The sequence below is a fragment of the Crotalus tigris genome, unplaced genomic scaffold (genome assembly GCF_016545835.1).
Source record: "Crotalus tigris isolate CLP2741 ecotype Arizona unplaced genomic scaffold, ASM1654583v1 scf7180000024434.2432810, whole genome shotgun sequence".
Lineage (NCBI taxonomy): Eukaryota > Metazoa > Chordata > Lepidosauria > Squamata > Viperidae > Crotalus > Crotalus tigris.
In genome coordinates this window covers 193,075-209,697 of record NW_024100603.1, presented here as the reverse complement: position 1 = coordinate 209,697, position 16,623 = coordinate 193,075, and the positions used below count along the sequence as shown (strand labels likewise).

Below are 16,623 nucleotides of genomic sequence, written 5' to 3'. Positions count from 1 at the left end.
GAGAGAATAAGTAGTTCAAAGTCATCCAGTGAATTCCATAGTCAAGTGGGGCCTTGAACTTGAGTCTCCCTAGTTCAGCTCAAACATTTATCTACTTATTATATTGGTTCCACCAGCTAAGTGTCACTAAAAACTTTGGTATGCCATAAAAGATTGTAATTTATGCTTAAAAAATGATCACATTATGAATAAAGCTTGGTTGGAGACATCTGTATCCTCTTAAGAACTAACACTGAGAAAATGTTGTCCCCCAGTAGTTTCTGATTTCCAAAAAAAAAAAAAAAAGCAAAAGAGCAAGCAGTCTATAAGATACCTAAACCTTGAACCACCTGTAGCTTTAAGACAAGCATTGTTACTTATGATCCAAAAACTGGTTTCCAGTGCTATACTTGAGGTACTTGTATAATATCTTACTTGTGTGTTGTACTTAATGAGTTGTGTTAACGTTTCCAAGCATTATACATAGGTATTCTTTTATAGTTTATAATGCATTGTGGTAATCTTAGAGGTAGACCTTGACTTGCGACCATTCATTCAGCAGTTGATCATAGTTACAAAATGCTGAATGAATTGTAGTTACAATTGGTCCTTGGAGCTCCAGCCATCCCACAGTCCCATGGTCATGTGATCATGAACCGGTGCTTGGCAACTGACTCATACTTATAACTCGTTGTAGTGTTCTGTGATCATGTGATCACAATTCCAAACCCAATCACAATTGCAAGTCAAGAACTACCTATACTTCAGTTCAGTCAAAGCAAGAAATTGTCACGCATGAGTGAATCTAAGAAGCTTCATGTGTTTATAACAATAGAATCATGTGTATTTCTTTCACAATACTGTTAGCCCCATATTGTAGATGATGAGAGGCATTAGGGAGAGGGATATGGCCGAGAGAAGAGTTCTTTGCAACTTTCTAGCGAGTTCATGTCTAAAGTGAATTTTGAATTGTGAGATTATTTGGCTTACAATTCTGAGTATGGTACAGTTTCTATGCTGAATTGATTGCATTGGTTCCTCAAGTCAAACTTCATTCTGAAACAAAAAAGACAGGAGGTATTTATAAAGGTGGAAAAAATGTCACATGCTTTTATTAAAATAAGCTGGAAAATGAGAAGCTTAAATCCTGGATTTCAGACTTAACAATGAATATCACCATATGTGTACATAAATATAACTATCCTTAAGAAAATGTGAGCATATTAACTGAATCTATAAATTTTTGCTTATGTACAGCAGGCTATAAAATATGCTAATTTTAGATACTTATATTTTAGATACTAAGAAAAGAATTCAATTTTTACATGCAATTTTAATCGTCCACTTAAAGTATTTAGAATTTTTCTATAGCCAATAATTTAGAAAATAGAAGAAAGCCTGTTTGACTCACTGGCAGTCTGCATCTATTGTCTGCCCTTCCTCCTGTGTAAATTTCTGTATATTGTTAAACTATCCACTTTGGAAACTTGATGGAGAAAAGAAAAGAAAGAAATCACTAAGTACAGAAGATCCTTTTCATCTATTAATGTTGCCCATATTCTTTTCTACAATAATTTTTAAAATTAATATAAAAGCTCTAGAACAGGAGTGTCAAATTGCCAGCCCACAGGCCAGACGCATCATCTGGAAGCCGCGCCCACCCCATTGCCGGCAATGGCAAAACCGTCCTGATATGTTGTGCGACATCACGTGACATCACGAGTTTGACATTTCTGCTCTAGAATAATAACTTCTAGAGAAGCATTCAGATGCTGCATAATTCCCACAAGTACAGAAACTCACCATTTGTTCTGAAGTTAGAAGTTCTTGAAACACTATATATCAAACCACTTAGTTAAAAAAATGTTTTCATTTGCCCTGTTCAGTCAGTATGGTATTAACAGTACTGTAGGGTTATTTTAAATTTGGTGGTCTCTATCCCAAATGATTAATAGAAAAATTAAATTTGATTCAAACATGAGCTTAGTCAAAGGTTCATGATACAGTGTTGACCAGATTATGTCCTTTGTTACTTATGATTATGTTTTTAAAATGGATATAAGAATGTCCTATCTCACAATATTATTCAGATAAAGAATGTATTTTATTGTATTTCTTTTTAATTTCACACATGCTACTTAAACTATTCCTCTCAAAGTAAGCTTAAAGGCTGACATGTAACACATTTTTTCAGGACATTTGTGATACATCATGTAGTGATAGGAAGCTTATAATTACTATGAAAAACTCATAGTCTTCTTTTTTCCACCTTCTCTTTTGTCATGAACTCCAGAGTGTGGGATGTAAATACTGGTGAGATGCTCAACACGCTGATCCATCATTGTGAAGCAGTACTGCACCTGCGCTTTAATAATGGGATGATGGTGACATGTTCTAAAGATCGTTCCATTGCTGTGTGGGACATGGCCTCCCCAACAGATATCACTTTACGAAGGGTTCTGGTTGGACACAGAGCAGCCGTCAATGTGGTAGACTTTGATGACAAATACATCGTGTCAGCATCAGGGGATAGAACTATAAAGGTGCAAACCTTGAAATCAGTATGATTTTGAATATGTATTTATTTATTGTATTTCTTTCATTAATATTCTACCTTTAACTAAGGAACACAGTGAATAGGTAAGATTTGAAAGAATATGTCATTGTCCTAAAGTCAGTCCATAAACTAAGTCACAATTTATTGCACTCTCCTTAATAGCAGTAGCACTTAGACTTATATACCGCTTCACAGTGCTTTACAGCCCTCTCTAAGCGGTTTACAGAGTCAACATATTGCCCCCATCAATCTGGGTCCTCATTTTATCGACCTTGGAAGGATGGAAAGCTGAGTCAACTTTGAGTACTCAGAATTGAACTCCTGGAGTGAACAGTGAGTTAGCCTATAGTACTGCATTCTAACCACTGCACTGCATTCTAATCACTTGCTACACTCAATCCCAATCCAACACTAACCACTCCATCACTCTGGTTCTATTATCAGTATAAATCTTTCTCATACAAATACCAATTGTATATGTAATATTTCCAGATAATCATTTTTCTTCTTTGTGCTTCTTTTATAGGTATGGAACACAAGTACCTGTGAGTTCGTTCGTACCTTAAATGGCCACAAGCGAGGCATTGCATGTCTACAATATAGAGATAGATTAGTTGTCAGTGGTTCATCTGATAATACAATTAGGTATGAAGCATAGGATTAGCACTGACTTTTGGGGAGGGGATGAGTCAAGGCAAACGGGTCTGCATATAACAGTGATATATCTAAATACCAATTTTGCCCAACTAAAAGCTAGTTTGACGTGTGTGTGCACATGGATTTTTTCTGTATTTATCGTACTTTATTTTAGAATTGAAGCATTAGGTTACATTGTATGAAAAGTTGTTGTTTGGAATACTCGTGTTCTCTCACTTTCTGGCACATTTGCTACACTCATTAATATGAGATTGCATTTATGCATGAAAAAAGTTGGATTTGCATTAAAAGGTTTTAGTACAGTTCTTAAATCCAATTAATAGCTACCAGGTTATATTTTTTTCTCATAGCACTTGTCCTTAAGCCCCTTTTGAAACAGGTGGCCTGGATTCAGGAAGTCCACTTGCTCTGCCTTCACTGGAAATAATCCAAGCATCAGTCCATTCCATACTACAAAGATTGCAGTTTTGAGATGTTGATCAAATGATAATTGGATGGGTTTTGATAGGAAGGCAAAATCTACTGCTTGGAAGTGATTGTGAATAAGGAAGTGAATAAGTGAATTTTGCAGTCTCTTCCTATTCAATCCAATTTACTAATTTAAAAGCTATCTTAATATTTTAAATGCGCTGCCTCTCTACAGGTGCAAGTTTTTCCCCAATCCAGTCTTTCTTGTAATGTAAATCATGATTCCATTTTTATTGGAAAACATTCTTCTCTTTAGGTATTCTTCTTTCCATCAATGAAATGTCCCAATCCTTGTCATGTTTCATAGACAAACGTGCTTTCCAGTGTTGGCATAGAGCTTCTACACTAGCCATGCATAACATGATTTCAAGCTTGCTTTGAACTGATGCTTAAGGTCAATTTTAAAAAGTTACTACTAGCAGTCTAAAGCTGACCATTTCATTGAGTTATAAGTATTGTTAAGGTTACTCTAATTATTAGGCTCATCTTTTTGTGTAATCCTCTGGAATTAATATCACAGAGATTGTGAAATAGGTTTGTTTGATGCTATTATCTTGGAAATGTAATAGTAGATTTTGCCAATCATTTTTATTTAGGAAAAAGAATCAAACAGGATAAACCTAAAAGTTTAAAATTTGGAAAACACGAACACTAGTAGTAACCCAACCAAGAAACAGTTAAATATTGTGGACCTTGGAAAAGCAACTAGAGGTACCACATACAGTAAAATAAACTAATATAAATGTCAATATGGTAATAAATTTAAAGAGGAATACAATTATTTTTCTGCTTACATGGAATAAAAATCTTGTGCTGAAATTTTGCTGCAGTTGGCAGTTGTATCTCAGCAGAAATCAGGTTGAGTACATAGTTGACCTATATGCTTCTTAGAGTTAATATTCAAACATTTGTTTGCAGAGTGTTCCTTCCATCCCTCTTGCCTTTTGAAAGTGGGTTGTAAATGTTTTGAGTATAATTTCAGTATTCTGTATTACTTCCTCACTCTTCTTTAAATAGGTACTATAGTTTTTTTAACAGAATCAACATGAAATCTCAAAAGCAGAATGAAATTTAATTCTCTAGAATTCAGTGACCAGAGCCAAATGTGAGGAATGAATGGCTAGACACTGTTATTTAATGCTACAGTTCCTGTTAAGAGTTAGCTAGAAAGAGCAAGGTAATGGGCCAAACATGAGCTATTAATAAAATCATAATCAGTCTACCAGAATTTATGTCACTACACTAAATTTGGCTAGCATCATAAACTATCTTTACATATTTACTTTAGAATAGTTGAAGTGGATATGATAACTGTTTCCCTATATGCATTTTTGGCAAGAATGGCCCTAGTGTCAGAAAAATTATCCTGATCATTTTTCATCAACATTAAAACCTATTTTATAGGGAGAAGCACTATTAAAGCAAAAAGATAGTTCTGCCATAGGCTCAACTAATAAAACTGAACTCCATCTGCTTAAAAAATCTCCTGAATATCTCTCTACACAACTAAGTTTCTTCTAGTTACTCTTTTTTCTTTTACAAATTCCCACAAATACCTTACAGACCTTAAAAGTTGCATTTCAGGGGACTTTCAGAGAGTAGAAATGAAGTAAAAGTGAACTATTTTTCACAAATACTTTTAGTTCAGTCAGTTATATAACCATTTACTCCAGGGATCATAAAATGTATAACAACTGTCTTTTTATTCATAGGTCATAAAATGTATAATAGCACCTGCTCCCCTAGAGCAACAGTCCTATATACTTGAATTACAAACCCCTAATTTTAGTATTCTCTTTTAAATAACTGGTCTGCACTACCTAATTATAGATTTTGTTATGCCAGATTCATATGAGTAACAAGTCAACTTTTAGTTGTATTATAGTGGATACTGAACTACAAGCATTCTAAGTGCACTATACTCAGATTCATAAGAACGTGATATAAGAATTATCATTTTATTATGTATCTGCCATTGCAGTTGTGGTAATATGTTCCTTTCTTTCAATTTCACTAATAAATAACAGATGCAATTTTAGACACTTGTGAAGAAGCTCCAAACATGATCATCACATGTAATGCAATTTGACAGTAACCGAAGAGTTTACCCAAGTTGACAAGCATGTTTCAAGAAAGAATAGTCATTTTAGATGTAATTGTAGAGGAAGCTCCCATTTCAGTGTCTTTTCACTAGCAAACTCAGTTTCCAGCAAAAAATATACTATTGTCTAATATGAAAATGTTATCTCAAGTTTATATGGGCCATTATTGGCCAATTTATCTGGATTCAATTATGTATTGTCAGTCATTTAATCCTAATAGCAACTCAAATAGTGACTTAAAATCACCTATTTCTGAAATTGCTGGATATGAAAAAAGTTGGCTTTTGCATTAGACATTGATATTTTCTGGATACAAAATAGGAATTTAGATATATTCAAGTTCTCTCACTTAAGTGTTTATTAAGCAGGTTCAATTTGCAATTTGTAATTCAATTATAGAATTTTAAAAATATAATGATTATTTCTCTTGTGTTCCAACAGGTTATGGGACATTGAGTGTGGGGCCTGTTTGCGGGTTTTGGAAGGCCATGAGGAACTGGTGAGATGCATTCGTTTTGATAGCAAGAGGATAGTCAGTGGAGCCTATGATGGGTGAGCATGTAATGATGAGATACATATCTCATGAATACCTTATTTGCTTATCCTTAACTGACTTAAAACCCGAAAAGTAGAAATTTAAAAATACCTTCTGAAAAACAATTCATCAAAAAATAATCTTCCTGCAATGTATACTGCAAAAAAGAAAACAATTTGATTCATTTTAGTAGTAGATTTAAAAATGGGAAGAAAGCATGTTACAAATTTGGCAGAATCATTAGCTATAATAATACAACTTTGTAATTTATCAACTTTTTTAGTATTCTCATTGACATATTAGTGATACCAACAAAAGAATGAGGTGATGTTTATATACAATTGTTGGAATATTCAAAATATCTAATTTGCATTCATATCATTTTTATCTGTATTGCATCTATTATTTCTTATTTTCCTACTGATCTTTTGTGCCCATTAAACAATTGCTTTCAAAACTGTTTATGAAATCCAGATTCAACTTCATTGTAGATTCTCAACTCCGAATCAGCTTTTCATTGTGACAGACTGATTAACTTGCCATTCTGCTGGAAACTGTCCTCCAAAATAATAGTTTTTTAGCTTAACTGTGCTGTAGTGGCGCAATAGTTAGAATGCAGTATTGTATGTTGACTCTACCCACTGGCAGGGGGTCTATGACAACTCACTACGGGCCAACTCCCCACAGAACAACTTGCCATGGGACAACTTGCCATGGCCAACTCACCCGGGCCAACTCGGTACGGGAGAACTCGTTGCAGTGCAAGAGTTACACCAGTATCAAAGAAATGGTGGAATAGAATAATTAAAGAATGGCTGCAAAAGGAGAGACAAATGAAATGTGAATGTGACAAAAATGTGACAACAATTAAAATATTTTTTAATTTATTTTAAATAAATTTAATTGTTAAATTGGCCTGCGGTTAGTTGTCCTGCGGTGAGTTGGACAATAGCAAATTGTCCCACAGCGAGTTGGCCATGACAAGGTGGCCTCAGCGAGTTGTCTGTGGCAAGTTGTCCCATTATTCTGCTAGGAGTTCAATCCTGATCAGCTCAAGGTTGACTTAGCCTTCCATCCTTCCGAGATCGGTAAAATGAGGAGCCAGATTGTTGGGACAATATGCCAACTCTGCAAACCTCTTAAGAGAGTGCTGTAAAGCACTATTGCTGTTGCTATTCTAGTGCTTTACATTTATATTACACAACTTCCTTTTTCTGAGATGAGCTGTTATGCTTAGACCCATTGGTGTGGAGCAGCTTAATTTATTTAACGTTTTCATATATTTTTTTATATATATTTTACTGAAATTTTATAAAAAATAAAATATGAAAACTGGGAAAAAAATTAAAAGTGAAAAAATAGGGAAGGGAAAAATGCAAAGAATAAGAAAATGTGGAAAAAATAAGAAAAGATAACTTTCAACTTTCTTTGATACACTTGCAACATAAAATACATTAACCTTTTTCTTTAATCAAAGTAGTTAATTTTGCCATCTCAGCCAATTTCATTAACTTCACCATCCAATTTTCTGTTGTGGGAATCTGTAGGCCTTTCCATTTCTTCACATACAAAAATCTCGCTGATGTTACCATATATAAAAACAAAGTCTCATGTTTTTCCTGGTTATCCATCAAACCAAAAGAAAAAACTCTGGAGTTTCCATCTATACTTTTTGATGAGTTTAGAAAGATGAAAATATTCTTCTTTCTAGAACATCATATTTACTATTGGAACAGAGAAAGAGAAGCCTCTGTTGAAGAGTCAGAGCTACATGCACAACAAAATAATATACAGGTTATTTGAAAGAAATTAACCTGGGCAAAAATGTCAAAGAGACTGCATGCAATTTTATATGTCAAAATGATTATTCAGACAAATCAGAAAGCTACTATAGAAAGCCAACATAGGTCTAGTTAGGCTAGAAAGCAGGAGATTATAGGTTTTACTCCCATTTTAAACATGAAAGCCAGCTAGGTGATCTTGGACCAGTATCTCAGCCCAACTGACTTCACAGGGTTGTTGTTATGGGGAAAATAAAGGAGGAAAAAGGTATATTGGATATGTTGTTCTTTGCCATGAATTATTTGTATAATTAATAAAGGTGGAATACAAATAAATAAAGTGCCACAGAAAACATGTATTTTTAAAATCTACAAAATTCTTATCAGTACTAACCAGAATGCTGACATACCAGATGTACTATGCAATAACATATGAGGGCAACTTGGAAATAAACCTCCATTTGGTTATCAATGACAGACACTCGCAGATACAGAAATTTTATTATACACATTAGAAAACTACAACATTACATTAATTTTCAACGTAATCGCCATTCAAATTGAGGCACTTGTCATAACGTCTTACAAGGTTTGAAATTCCTTAGTAGTAGTTGCTCAATGCCCAATCTGGGCTATAGGGGGAGTGATCAAAAACATCCCAACGGAACTTGGGTGCATCTAGTGGTGTGCGGGCAAGCATCATCGTGAATCAACACCATACCAGAAGTGGTGCCATAAAAAATCCTGCCAAATGCGAAGATGCCCAAGGAGTGTGGTTCGATCATCAATTCAGAAGTCTACTGTGAAACGTTATGAAAACTCAGACCAGCCATCCATAACAAGCATCGGGGCATGCTGACTTCCTATGTGGTGTTCGTTCACGATAATGCTCACCCACATACCACTAGATGCACCCAAGAACATTTGAAGCAGTTCTGTTGGGATGTTTTCAATTTGACACCTTTTTATGTATTTGTTAAATTTATATCCCCTACCCTTTTCCAAGAGCTCAAGGTAGCAAGCATAGTACTCTCTTCTCCAGTTTTCCCCACAAAACATCATGCGAGATAGGTTGGACTGGCCTGAAGCAACACAATAAAACTTTAGGACTGAGAGGGAGCTTGAGTGTGGGTCCTTGTCTAACGTTTCCCTCCACTAACTTTTTATGTTTGACTTGATTGTTGCTGAAGGTGCTTCCAGTTGGGCTTTTTAATGTCACATGGGAATTACGTGGAGCAGCTACACAGGTTGTTTATTCTTTGATCATTAGGCTAAGTTTCAGCACCCTTTAATTTTTTTTTCTGATAGCATAGTACCATGTTTCCCTGAAAGTAAGACCTATCCCCCAAAAATAAGACCTGGCCAAAAAAAAATAAGACTGGATCTTATTTTCGGGAAAACATGGTAAGTCATGTAGGCAGAACAGAGACTTAGAGTAGAAAGGCAAATTTCTGAAGAAATTTATACTTCATGTACTTCTCTCTTATAGATTTAAGGAGATTATTTTAACTGAGGTACATATCCCCCCTCTGGAAGATAATTAATTATTAATTTGACTTTAGGGGGTTGTGTTGAGGACAGTTAATTTTACCTTATACTTGATTTTTAAGAAAATTGTATGTATGTTTTTTTTTCCTTATTAGAAAAATTAAGGTCTGGGATTTGTTAGCTGCGCTTGATCCCCGTGCCCCTGCTGGAACCCTCTGCTTGCGCACTCTTGTGGTAAGAACTGTGTTCTAATCTATAATGAAATTTCACCTGGTTTGGTGAATAACAGGAAGGAGGAGTTAATAGGCAATGTAAGTCTCCATTGTTTATTAAACTACAGCTTCTTTAGTATCTTAGATAGGCTGACCAAAAGACAGTGGTTCAAAAATTTTTGGAATTCATCACTTCATAAAGAGGAAAAGATGCAGAATACCAAGGTGGAAGAGTGGTATCATAACAGAATTTGGGACTTCGATTCAATAAAGATAAAACATGTATTTGTAATTCTCACACGTCCAATTCTGGAATGAGGTTAGGAATTAAGCAGAGGAAAAGCACTGTTGTATAACTTAAGACCTAATTATAGAAGAGATTGCCCACAACCTGGCATGCAAAAAGAATATTACTATTCAAATTCCAGAAGCAAAAGAGGAAATTTGAAAGAGTGAAATTTGGAATCCAGAATGAAATAAATGAAAGAATTTCCACAATCAAGTTGCAAGAGTGGCCAATCATATAAGCAATAGTTGCTTCCAGTATTATGATACTCCCACATAGAGAGATCTATACTGAAGACTGTAACTATTTTTTTTTTTTACTTAGTTGGTGCTTATCAAACCTGATTTGGCTACAAAGACCATCCACTTACATTGAGCTAGTATAAAATACCCTATTTTAGAACTTAATAGTTATTTTCAGCTTTTTGATAAGTTAGTTCAGTGCCACACAGCTAGGATGAGTGTCTGTATAATCTAGATCAAGTCCTGGGCAGATGGTCGCAAGCTAGAGGGGAATTATTCTAGCCTGGGTCTTGTGCTTAGGTTTGGCTCATTTGTTACAGACGACGTGGTGAGATCAACTGACCCATCTTCTTCTTCTGAAGTTTCTTCCTCTGATGAGAATAATGTATATCCATTGTTGTATAGAAGTAAACCACTTTGTCAGAAGTCAAATTTCATGGAATAGACCAAATCAGTAGCATTTGCCCAATATGCCTAAATATATTTTCATCATCCACAAGTGATGAAGGCAAGTGGAAAAAAACAACCACTTTGTTTTGTCTTCTAATGGAGAGGTTTAAATGTGTGGGAAGCAGAGTAGAATTCATTAAGCATAAATGAGGTGCTAGGGGAGTCAGTATCCATTACCCTTGAGTGATTATGTTCACACTTCAGCTGAGACTGAATTGTGAATCCTGCTGCTCATGGCTAAGCTGCTAAGGTAAACAAACCCTAAGATTTCATTGCTTCATTAAAGTTGTCTCCTACTTTTATCCAAGGAAGGATAGGCAGAAACATTTAAGTTTTAGATGTTTACACAATTTGGGAAAATATATTAGCCATTGTTCTATTATCTTCAGTATCTGGAATTAAACTTGTGTTGTCCAATGAACTAAATATTTGTTTTTGTTTTCTTGTTCAATTTTTAGGTAGTGTGGATAGTCCATATAAAAATGTACATTGCACAAGAATATAACAAATGCTTTCTTGAATGAGACCAATGAAAGGGCCAAGATTTTAGCAACAGCAGGAGTTAGTTATTATAGTGTGGTTCAAATTCTTTCTTATGTATTCAGTTCTTAATACTTTGAATATTTTGACATTTTTAGCAGGAAATGAATTGCTAGCCAAGGAACGGTGGTAACTTGATTTCGCTAGTATATGTTGGAAAAACAGAATGGCTAATGAAATCATGCAGGAATAATAAAATGCAGAAATAGAATAACAATATTCTCTCAACATACTAAACATGGATATATGAAAAATGGAAATATGTTTTACATTTTGTAAGATTGTTTTCTGTGGCTGCAATTCAAAAGAACAAAACCTGAACCAGTTCAAGTTCAAAACCTGAACCATTGATACATTTTGAGCATTTCAGCCATAGAAACAAGCCTGTTGACTCTCTTAATTTCATCTAGAATCACTGAACAGATAAGATGTAGCAATTCATGCTTGGTGCTACCAGCAAACCAGCTTGGAAAAAGATTGGCAAAGGGGAAATATTAAATATTTCTGAAATTTCCCATTATGAAAGCAATTTGATTAATTTTTTCCATATGCTGCATTGTGCCTTCCTTGAACTCAGGTTCAAATGTATGTATTTCATTTTTTGTCCTTGGTATATAATAATTGAAAGAAAAGTAAGGAAAGTTTACTAGGCTAGATCAGTGTTTTTACTTAATATTAAGAAGAAAAAGATTATAGAGACCTTAACCTTTCATACACCCTTTTCAAATCAGTTATATCCTTCAGGGCAATAGGATATCATGAAAAAAAATGAATTCCAGTCAACCCATTGACACAAATGAGGTAATTTTCAAAAATGTTTTAAGATAAACTTCATCTTAATCTAAATTGTCATCTAAACCTAACCTTGCATGAAATGACAAATATGCATTTCTACCCCAATAGTTCATTTTGCAGATGTACCTGTTTTGGCAGCCTGCTATCAGCTGGCTGCCAAAAACAAATAAAAAGGAATTATACTTTCTGCCTGGTGGAATGAGAACATTAATAAAACGAAGATGTGTTGCTGCCCAGGAAAGAGGCCACGCCCTGGAAGTACCAGGGCCACATTTACACTGCAACAAAAAGAGCAGTCATGCATACTACCTTGCTCGGCAACCAAAAGTGCTAAAGACATACAAGAATTCTAGCAAACAGGTCAAACCACTAAGTTCAAACATGCTTTTGCAGCACAATCCACCATAGACTGCATCAGCACTGCAGAAGAGCCCACACAGTGTGCTTAGCAGGCCATCCGGCATACAACGGTAATATTTTAAAATATATTCTGAGGTTTCCACAAACTAAAAGCTGCAAACAAAGGAATGAATATGAATATTCAAATAGCTGAGCATAGCACTTTGGGAGGGGAAAGTCGAGCAAATTAGTGGCTTGATGAATTTAAAAGAGGATGTGCATTCTGTGTATGCTCTTTTGTCCTGCTGTCTGCAAAGTGTTTAGAATGTTTTTGAATATGAAGACTAACTGCTTATATAAATGTATCGTGAATCTCAGGAAAAAAAGAGTATGCACAGAATGTACATGTGCCTAAGGTCACATCATACTAATTTGTTCTTTTTGCATTTACAGTTGATAATATTTGCTGAGTAAGATGAGTATGAAAAGCACATCCTCACAAAGGGACAAAATACACATTTGGTATTACTTTTAGTGTTTGCTATGTACTGTTATATCTAGTATCTAGCATTCCTTTTACTTTTACAGGCCTACGTATCAATCTGCTCACCTGAAGACAGGATTCGCCATGAGATTCTTTACAAAAACCAGCAGTAGCTCAGCTTCCAGGCTTAAGAGAGCGGCGGGGGGGGGGGAGAGGAGTGTTATAGCTTCAGGGGTAGTGAAGTTATGAACCACGTTTTGGGCCATCTATTAGCAGTAGTAAAACTACTTTTCAAAGATGTATTTCCTTTAGAAATATAGAATAAATTACAAACTATGTTTTATTCTTAACCAATAACTAGAAAAGTTTGACTTTGGGTTGTCTTTCCTCTGTCTAGGAACATTCTGGAAGGGTTTTTCGACTTCAGTTTGATGAATTTCAAATTGTCAGCAGCTCACATGATGATACTATCCTTCTCTGGGACTTCCTGAATGATCCAGCTACGCAAGCAGAATTGAACCACTCCCCATCCAGAACATATACTTACATATCCAGATAAATGGCACTATACTCTAGATTACAGTTGCACAGGTAAAGACAAAAGAACTCTAAGTGACATCAGGCTGTGTAATGGGGGGGGGGGCCAGGAATATAAATAGTCATGTAGCTTATAGCATCTTAAGGATTTAATTCCTGAAATGAGAGTATTCCTGAACTCTAAAGATGGCTATGGTCATCTTATTAATCACTTTTTCCAATCAGCCATCCTATTTCTCATTGAAATTTCTGTCTAAGAAAAATCTAACCAGGTGGTTAATAAATGGATAATGTACTACCCTTGTTTGCCATAATAATTTTTTTCACAGCAAAAGTTCTCAATTGGAATTTATAAAGGAATAGGGGGAGGGGATATGCCTCAGATCAAGAACCTAAGAGTATTAAGGTAACACAAAGATAGTTGCACAGATTATTAGATTGGACACTGTTCCATACACCAAAATCTCTATATAGCATATATGTGATTCTTCACTATGATCTCTGTGATTTTCACAACTCAGGATTTTGGAAGGACTTCTGACCACCTTTAATATATCTACCTCTATGGCCATCCGTTCTCTTTCAACCACTATAGCGATAACAAAATAGGCAGTTCTAAATCAAGGTACTGCCTACTTCAACTTAAATGTATTTTAATCTTATATGAATGGCCATTTGTGCAATATTTTGCAAATTTAGATTATCAGCCATAGGGAAGCACTTCATTTGCCTAATCTGTTTCAGCAAAGGCATGTTATGAAATTCTGCCATCACTTTCATGGCAGGCCTGCAGAACTATCTCTTTCCACTTAAAGGCATTTCTGTGAGACTTAACTGATACTACAGTTGATTCAGCAGAAACTATGCTGTCCATAGCATTCAAGCAACCCACAGATCTAGGCTTATCAGTTGTCACATTGATTAATGTCAGTGTGTATAGCCTCACTGAACAGTGCATAGAGTTCTTCAATTAATACCAAGAGTAGTCTTTTGGTAACCCATAGAGACCCTTGGGAGTTAATATCAAGAGAATTTCCTCAATATCATTTATAAAAAGTAACTTTTTAATAGCTCTGAGGTTCAAAACAGGAAGACAAGATGCATCATTCATAGTGATTTATCCTATAACCTTGGATATAAATTGGCAACCAAGGTATGTGTGACAGTAAGAACACAAGATCTATGATAGGGTGTCCCAGAAAGGGAGATAAAGTGGAAACCTTCCATCTGTCTTAACTTTCAGTCATGCCTCTGTAACCATTCTGCAATGTAGAGGCATGTTGTAACATACTTTCTTGGTTCCAAGATGTCAGGCTTGACCTCAGGCCATTATAGTCCAGACCCCATATACTTAAAGGATCTTCATGACTCAGGAGTATTTTGATTAGTACCTCCATTATATTTGGCTTTCAACTCTATAGTTATCCAAGATTGTATCTACCTTCTGATCTTTGGTGTATGGACAACCGAAGCGCAGTAATTGGTATGTCTACCTTCTATAGCTTTTATAGCTAGATATTTTATATATAAGTATAAATCTATATATTTTATATATAAAGGCTCCTCCTTTTGAGACTATCCACAGATATCATCTGATATAATCAGAGTCATATGTCTGAGCAATGGTGTGGAATAAATGCAATATGCAAGGTGCCAGGTGATCTGAAGCATTTAACAACAGAGAATAATAATTTTCTATGTTGACAAGAAGTTGACATCAGATGATAGGTCAAGAACAGCACCTACACCCATAAACAATGGTGCCACTATGTGTCAAAAACAGCAAAAAAATGTGAAGATAATATTTTATTCCAGAGAATCTCAAATGAACTATTGTGACAGCTGTAGATTTAGAGAACCATGTGGAAGGGCAATACTTAATCCAAAGGAAAGCCAATAAGTTTGTGTCTTCACTTTAAAACTCAGAAAACGATGAAAAAATGAAATTGGCATCCTTTAAATCCATTGGTGAAAAATAGTGTCCCTTTACGAGGGGAAGAATGAAAAACCTTATGGAATTTTTGGACTGATAGGAAATAATTCACACTCCAAAGATCAAAACCGATACACCATTTTTCTCTTCAATATAGTAATATATCACAAAATTCATATTTCAGTTTAAAGTGTAGAAGCCTTTCAATGCGCCTTTAGGAAGTAGCATGCACATCTTCCTTTAATGAACACACACACACACACACACACACACACACACACACACACACACTGAGAACCAGGCTTGTGCACTAAACAGTAAACCAGTTTTTGAATCTAATTGAGGATATCGTCAGTTTTACTACGAAGGGTCCTTCTCTGTCAAACAGCAGGTCTTTAATGCGTGCCCTTGCTTTCTGCATGAGACCTGTGGAGTAGAGCCAGGCATGCTGATGAAGGGTGATAGTGTCAGCCATAGTTTTAAATGCACAATTACCAATGAAACTGGCAGTGTTTTTCTCCTGCTGAGAAACCCATGTTGCTTTTTCTTGGAAGAGTTTAACAATGTCCTTTTTTCTTGTAAATACTTACCATACCAACCAATATTCATGGCTCCATAGGAGGATAGACAGACACAACTTAGCAATGGACATGTCCTTTTTACCACTAATGAATATACTAACTACCAATGCCTGCAATGATTTGGTAGCTCACTATTGCTTTATTCAGATCCAGGAAGTGCAGATACCCAAAAAGCAGAAACTCTTATATCACCCTTCTATAGCTCCTGGCAGTGTGCAAGACTTTAGAGCCTTTCCACAGACACCAGACAGTGCAGATTACATTAAACCAGATACATTCAGTTGCGTGGTACCTGAATAAATAGGCCATTAGGAAATCCCTCACACAGTGGTAGGTTCAATTTTAGAACTACAATAGAATCAAAATGTATCTCATCATAGCTCATCTTCTGGGCAGGATATTTTAACAGATTCACTGAGTCAGTCACCTGCTCTCTCATGACTAGCATTTACAACCAACTGTAATTGGCATCTTGCTTCACTGTGGGAACAGGCAAACATAGAAATGTTTGCAGCCCAGAACAGATAGAATACTGAATTCCACTGGGGCCAGCATCCGTTCTAGTTCATCACTTTCAATTCTGTTGGTCAGATATCTTTGTTTTATCCCATTCTACTGTATTCTTTCCTTTGTCTTGATGAAGATTCTTTATGGATT

General features: G+C 35.5%; 1 protein-coding gene across 21 annotated transcripts in view; it reads left to right on the top strand.

The window, feature by feature from the left end:
• The window catches only part of BTRC (beta-transducin repeat containing E3 ubiquitin protein ligase), a 181,313-nt gene that overhangs the window by 158,651 nt on the left and 6,039 nt on the right, over positions 1 to 16,623 (top strand). For all 21 annotated transcript variants that reach the window (XM_039331200.1, XM_039331202.1, XM_039331201.1 and 18 more), the window contains 5 exons: positions 2,273 to 2,522; positions 3,063 to 3,181; positions 6,205 to 6,315; positions 9,723 to 9,801; positions 13,313 to 13,506. In XM_039331200.1, the coding sequence (XP_039187134.1) occupies positions 2,273 to 2,522; positions 3,063 to 3,181; positions 6,205 to 6,315; positions 9,723 to 9,801; positions 13,313 to 13,474 (721 nt within the window). In that variant the 3' untranslated portion in view covers positions 13,475 to 13,506. The remainder of the gene's footprint in view (positions 1 to 2,272; positions 2,523 to 3,062; positions 3,182 to 6,204; positions 6,316 to 9,722; positions 9,802 to 13,312; positions 13,507 to 16,623) is intronic.